At 38.5% G+C, this 7577-nt stretch overlaps 1 protein-coding gene across 1 annotated transcript; it reads left to right on the forward strand.

Annotated features, from left to right (window-relative positions):
* The first annotated feature begins 554 nt into the window (after positions 1-554).
* Positions 555-1497, forward strand: LOC133517416 (uncharacterized). Its single transcript, XM_061850731.1, has one exon. It carries the CDS (start codon positions 766-768, stop codon positions 1495-1497), a length of 732 nt encoding a protein of 243 aa, XP_061706715.1. The 5' UTR covers positions 555-765.
* Positions 1498-7577: the final 6080 nt, after the last annotated feature.

Genomic DNA, 7577 nt, shown 5'->3' on the forward strand with positions numbered 1-7577 from the left:
TAATGGAAATAAATTTTAATTCAAAAGTAATGAAACGGAATTAGAGCTTTGAATAAAAAACTCACGATACATTTTTATTCGTAGCTCTTAGAGACCGCATCGTATCTTCACTCAACGTCGCGGGCGGACCGAACCGGCGTGTTCTTAAGATACGTGAAGCCGTGATCACGCCTACACGGATTTACACGGATTCACGTACCCTAATTTCACGTAGCCGAATGTCACGTGCGGAACGGACCATAAAACCGTTGCCGTGAAACACGAAACCGGGCGCACGGCTACGGGTTCACGAATCACGGACACGACCGCGAGCCCTAGTTAATAGTTACTATTTGCTTATTGTGCTTAATTTGTTGTGAAGTGTATGTTATGGTGCATATATTATACGTGTTAGTGTAGTTATAAGTTAGTTCGGTTGTTGGTGATCGGCCGTTTTAAAAACACCAAAGTTTAGTAGGTATGTAAATACTCTTTTGTTATTTTAAGTTATAAAGCCACTATCATTGTCATAATTACATAAATTATGTATTTTATTTTAAGGTAATTAGCAGATGCAGGGTAGGTGCAGAAAAAGCATAAACATCACTTCTGTGTATTTAATTTATTTTTAATAATATAAAGTCTCTATTTGGTTCAAATTCTATTGTTTCTTAATGACAAAGTGATATATCTCACCTACCAGCAGTTCTTCATTATTTCCATTCAATCAAAGTAAAGAAAAACTTATTCACTTTTTTCAATAACACATAACCTCAAACTATCACAATGGAGTCTATTAAACAATCAATGGCAGAGATGGCTGAAGACTTTAAGAAACAGATGGCAGCCTTCCAGAGTGAAATTGATAAAGCAGCTCCTTCCAGTCCTACTGTCGCTTCAGTGTCAGCCGACTTCAGCACTTTCAGAAGGTTCATTCTGAGTTCTCTGGATGCTTTACAGAAGCAAGTAAATTTCCTTGGACAGCAACTGGATCAGCAAGAGATGCGTTCAAGGCGGAAAATGTTGCTGTTGCATGGAGTGCCTGAGTCTGAGGATGTATCTCCGGTGAGCATGGTGGAGATTCTGAATGGGCATCTTGAGTGCAAGCTATCAGTGGACGATGTGAGGCGCTGTCATCGAGTTGGTAGGCCACGCAATAACAAATCCAGATGCATCCTAATAAAATTCACCGATGTTTCTGTGCGGAATTCTGTCTGGTTCGGCAAGAAGTGCCTCAAGGGGTCCGGTGTCACAGTGTCAGAGTTCCTCACGGCGCCACGTCATGCTGTTTTTATGGCTGCCCGTGAGCGCCTAGGAATACGGAGATGCTGGACCCGCGACGGCAATGTGTTCGTCCTTGATGCGGCGGGTAAGCGATGCTGCGTTACCACTGTTGCGGATGTGGAGCAGTTCCCGGCGGCGACTTCAGACCGTGCTCCGGAAGCTTCTACTGCAGCCAACGGAGCAGTCCAACCACCTGCAGCGAGGGCCAAGAGGAATCAAAGATCGCGCGTTTAGCCTGTAGTTCGATTGAGACTCATCTTCCGTTTTGTTTCCGGTCGTTTTTGCTAACAGTTTAACCTCTTGTTTCGGTAGGATTATCTCTCGCCATCAATTGTTTTTCTACCCACTTAGTAATTATTGTTTTGTTCACGTATTGTTATTTTTAATGAGGGTCATTCGTTTATTTGTATATTATGAGTTTGTGGTTCCTAGCGTTAGCGGAGCGACTTGACATTGACAGCTGTCTAATATTTTTTTATTTTTTTTCTCTAAGTTACCGTTCTGTTCTCGCGGTCCGTTTCACGTTGTGTAAATTTACTAATTGCTAAGCTATGTTTCCACTGTCTTAATGCTACTTAAGTTTTAATCTGTCTTATCTGTAATGTTTTCCTTTTAATTTTGTATTTCTTGTTATTTTAAGTGCGTGAACTGCTGGTGGATAGCGGGTCTGGCGTAACCTCATTGGTTTGTGCCAGCTATAATTTATTTATTTTAGTGTATAGTGCATATTTATAATTTTATCTTCCTTATAATTTAGGTATTTTTTATATTATATTTTATGACATCGGTAAGCGAAAGCGATTTATCTTCGGACCACTTTACATCTTTCTCATCAGATAATGACGATAGTAGTTTTTATAGTCTCCCACCCCCTCTCCGAGACGTTCTTAATAACCAATTAACAGATGTCCCTAAAAATTTGAATATCATACATATTAATGCGCAAAGCATTCCCGCTCATTATAACGACTTTTTAACTACCTTCGATCTCTCCGGAATTCATGCTATCCTTGTCTCGGAATCCTGGTTTAAACCTTGTTTGCCTTCAACCTCCTATTCTTTGCCGGGATTTCATTTAATTCGTAATGATCGCATTGGTAAAGGTGGTGGTGGCGTTGCCATCTACCTTCGGTCTCATATTCCGTATTCTATCATCACCGCCTCAACCTCTTGCATAAACGCCGCTGAATTCCTTTTCATCGAATTAAATATTTGTCACGCTAAAATCCTTCTTGGAGTTTTTTACTCACCCTCTCTACATGTTGATTATTTCTCTTCTTTTGAAAAGGTACTCGAAGATCTCATTCCGTCTTATGATCATCATGTTATCATGGGAGATTTTAACACTTGTCTTTTAAAAAATGATTCCCGTTCAAGGTCATTGAAATCTCTCGTGGAAGCTTGTAACCTTGCTATTTTACCGTCCAATGCCACACACCACTTTCCAAACTGTACTTCTTCACTTCTTGACCTTACTCTTGTCTCGTCTCCTTCTCTTGTTGCGAAGTACAGTCAACACTCTGCTTTAGCCTTTTCTTATCACGACCTACTTTTCCTTTCCTACAAAATTCGTCCCCCAAAACCCAAACCAAAAATTGTCCTCCAGCGCAATTTTAGTCGGCTTGATACTGTTAAGCTTCGTGAAGATGCCTGTGAAATTGATTGGGGCGTGATCGCTGATGCTAGCTCTGTAGATGACAAAGTGGCGATTTTTAATTCCCTCCTCATTCAACTTTACGATACTCATGCTCCAATTCGACCTGTAAAAATTAAACATCTGCCAGCTCCCTGGCTGTCCGATGAAATTAGGGCTTTAATCGCAAAGAAGAATTTAGCTAAGTGTAAGTTTAAATTGAAACCCACGGACAGGAACAAAGCCAAATACCACGGTTTACGTAATCGCTGTAGTACGGTGTGCCGTGACGCACAGCGGCACCATATTCATGAGTCAGTGGTAAAGGGTGAGCCAGCTAAAATCTGGAAATTTCTCAAGTCCTATGGAGTTGGTAAATCTAGCAGTACTTCAGTTCCTAATGATTTTGATATCGACCTCCTAAATTTGCACTTTTCTTCGCCTGCTCTCTTTAGCGGTCCAGTTAAGGCTGAAACTCTTACTCGTCTTTCTTCTTCTCCAACACCAGGATTTCCTCCCTTTTCTTTTACGCCGGTCACTGATAGCGATGTCGAGAAGAATATCCGGAACATCTCCTCGAATGCCGTTGGTGTCGACTGTGTGGGCCGTAACATGATCATTCCGCTTCTTGACCTTCTTGTCCCTATAATTACCAGCATCTTTAACTCTTCCATTTCTTCTTCTTCTTTCCCTAACATTTGGAAAGATGCTGATGTAATTCCCATTCCTAAAAAATCTAATCCGTCTTCTTTCCCTGACTTTAGGCCTATTTCTATCTTGCCATTTCTTTCCAAAGTCTTAGAGCGTCTAGTGCACTATCAACTTACTTCGTTTTTAAATAGAAACTCTCTCCTTAATCCATTTCAGTCTGGTTTCAGATCTGGTTGCAGTACGGTCTCCGCTCTAGTTAAAATTACTGACGACATCCGTTCAGGAATGGATAACGGGAAGCTAACGATACTGACATTGCTTGATTTCACCAACGCATTTAATACTGTAGACTTCGATATACTATTAGGGGTGCTAAGTACTCTCAATATATCTCCTGCGGCGTGTGGGTGGTTTCGCAGTTACTTGGAAGGTCGTCGGCAACGTATTAAAATAGATGACGTTCGTTCATCGTGGTGCAACACGCTAGCTGGCGTCCCGCAGGGTGGCGTGTTGTCTCCCCTTCTCTTTTCTATTTTTATTAATTCCATTTCTCTTAACCTCCTTTCTTCTTATCATTTGTATGCCGACGATCTCCAAATTTATTCTCAGTGCCCAATTGCTGATCTACCTTCTCTGATCCTTACCACCAATTCTGATTTAGAACGCATTTTATACTGGAGTTCTTGCTATGGAATTAGAGTTAATCCTACGAAGACCCAAACTATTATTATTGGTAGCCCTAAGAACATAGCTAAGGTGAACTTTGAGAGTCTGCCCCCTATATTATTCGATGGGGTTCATATCCCGTACTCGTCCCAAGTAAAGAATCTGGGCGTGATTATGGATCGTACTATTTCTTGGGGTCCGCAACTTAATGAAGTTGGTCGTAAAATTTTTGCCGCTGTGGGATCTCTTAGGCGTCTCCGCAACTTTCTACCACTTTCAACTAAAACTGCGTTGGCTCAATCGCTTCTTCTTCCTATTTTAGACTATGCCGACATCTCTTATCTCGATCTCTCCGAAGAGCAATTGAATAAGGTCGAACGGCTTCAAAATGTGTGCATTCGCTTCATTTTTGGGCTACGGAAATTTGATCATGTCTCCAGATTCCGGTCACAGCTCAGGTGGTTACCGATCCGTTTCCGACGTAATACTCATATTCTGTCTCTACTCTATAGCACTCTATTTATTCCCAATACTCCTGAATACCTTAAAAAGCGGTTTAGTTTTCTTACGTCTGTCAGGTGTTCTCAGAATCTCCTTCTTGCTCCTCCTCGTTCGTCTACTAAATTCTACCTCAAATCCTTTACTTTCCAGTCTGTAAGGATGTGGAATGCTTTGCCCATTGACATAAGACGTGCTCAATCCCTACCCATTTTTAAAACACGTCTAAAAGAACACTATTTATCTCTCTCTTAGTCATGCTCCTTACACTCATATCTTTTTCTTACCTGGTCGTTATTTTTCTCTTGCTTGATTACTCATTATGTATTTATGTATTTTGTGTAGGTATATGTAGTGTATTATTGTTGCCTATATAATATATGTAGTTTATGTAGTTTATTTCTCATTGTTTGTAGTTTCTATTTACTTATTACACTTATGTCTTATAAACTTTACACTTATGTGGTTTTGCACTGCCCAATAACTTTATTTCTAGCCACTGAATCGCTATCTGAAGGTTGTCTGGAAGAGATCGCTCTTTAGCGATAAGTCCGCCTGTTGTTACCTACTTACTTATGTCCTTTTTTTTGTTTGTAACATGTATGTTTCTTTGTAGTGCACAATAAAGTATTTTATTATTATTATTATTATTATAATTAGTGTCTTAAACGGTTATTTACTATATTTTTGTACTTCAGTGTCTAAATTAGCCACAAAAAAATCACGAATATAGCACATAGTTACACGCCAGGTGGAGCAATTCGAAAGTTCCTTATCAGAATTTGAATCAGTTTTACTCTGCAATTTTATAGGTGAGCTATCAAGGTGTTTAGTATCAATTAAAAGCTTATTAAGCCTTCTTTAAATTTAATTTAAAAAAAATATATGTTATCGATTTAGATTTTTTATTAAAAATAGTTTTCTACTATAACTCGGAAATTATTCCTTTGGGTAAACTTCGTGAATTTTTAATAATTATTTTTATTATAACAGCAAATAGCCAAAGTAAGAAAATAAATTTCTTTGTTTCTTTACCATTATAAAACCGAAAGAATCATTCCAAATGCTTAAGCAGAAGCAAAGTTATCGATTTTTGAAGATATCACGACAGTGTGCCGTCGTATCTGCGAAATGGCAGAGCAATTCAGGGCACCTTTCGTTAAAATCGGAATCATGTGAGTGGCTATGTAAGTCGGGTGACAATGCAATATTATAGTACCATCGAGCTGATCTGATGATGTGGACATAGGAACTCTGTGATAAAACAACTCAACCTACTTATGTTTAAGGTTTTTAGAATTGTCTCGATGAATATGAGTTAATGGTAAGAAAAATACAGTCAGCGACAAAAGCTTTTACAGTCAGCATCAAAAGTAGCGGATGAAACAACGCGCCAAAAGTATCTGATATTCCGGATAACTTTTCCAAAAATAGTTAAATTTCTAAAATTTGCGTCCAAAAGTATATCTTTTACAGTCTATATTAAAGACATCACTTTTTGTTAAGCTGTTACAGAATGGTAGATACTTATGAAACGGTATTTGATCCGCTACTTTTGATGCTGACTGTACCAAAAATGTTTTTTTTTCCAAAAACTTATTTACTTCGTTTTAAGGGTTCCGTAGCCAAATGGCAAAAAACGGAACCCTTATAGATTCGTCATGTCCGTCTGTCTGTCCGTTTATGTCACAGCCACTTTTTTCCGAAACTATAAGAGCTATACTGTTCAAACTTGGTAAGTAGATGTATTCTATGAACCGCATTAAGATATTCACACAAAAATAGAAAAAAAAAACCAATACATTTTGGAGGTTCCCCATACTTAGAACGGAAACTCTGAAACCAATTTTCGGTGGAAGTTTGCATGGCAATGTATATCATATATATTATTTAGATTTTTCATTCTGTTATTTTAGAAGTTCCGGGATGGGGGGGGGGGACACAAATTTTACCACTTTGGAAGTGTCTCTCGCGCAAACTATTCAGTTTAGAAAAAAATGATATAAGAAACCTCAATATCATTTTTAAAGACCTATCCATAGATACCCCAAACGTAAGGGTTTGATGAAAAAAGATTTTTTTTGTTTCAGTTCTAAGTATGGGGAACCCCCAAAATTTATTGTATTTTTTTCTATTTTTGTGTAAAAATCTTAATGCGGTTCATAGTATACATCTACTTACCAAGTTTGAACAGTATAGCTCTTATAGTTTCGGCAAAAAGTGGCTGTGACATAAACGGACAGACAGACGGACATGACGAATCTATAAGGGTTCCGTTTTTTTGCCATTTGGCTACGGAACCCTAATAACCGGACAAGTGCAAGTCGGACTTGCCCATCGAGGGGTCCGTACTTTACGAGTATAGTATTTGTTGTTATAGTGCAACAGAAATTCATTATCTCTATCACGGTTTATGAGATACAGCCTGGTGACAGACGGACAGATGGACGGACAGTGGAGTCCCGAGTAATAGGGTCCCGTTTTACCCTTTGGGTACGGCACCCTTTAAAATATTTACTTTCTATTATACTAGCGACCAGTAAAATAACTCAAGTATTTTTTTTAGCTAAAAGTAAATTTATTCGTATATTACATTTCACGTCTCTTTAAGCTGAAAATACGCGCCTTTGACCATCGAATTATTTTAAACTCTGTATTTATATTCCGTTCGCCGTATAATTTATACAATTTTTGGAAAAAATAATCCTTTGACGGTACAAAATGGAAGGAACATTGTTTATCGTAAACAAGTAATGGACAGAGGGAAATACCATTCTTTTTTAGAGCCGTTTCATGTTTTTCCTAGAAAATAGATTATTAAAAAACGGTTGTCTGTAAAGTCGGTTTACTGACGATAGTTGAACGT

Source organism: Cydia pomonella, chromosome 4 (assembly GCF_033807575.1).
Source record: "Cydia pomonella isolate Wapato2018A chromosome 4, ilCydPomo1, whole genome shotgun sequence".
Classification (NCBI taxonomy): Eukaryota; Metazoa; Arthropoda; class Insecta; order Lepidoptera; family Tortricidae; genus Cydia; species Cydia pomonella.

Bases quoted from the DNA above. Each gene is read 5' to 3' on its own strand.
- LOC133517416 (XM_061850731.1), top strand. From the start codon at position 766: ATGGAGTCTATTAAACAATCAATGGCAGAGATGGCTGAAGACTTTAAG.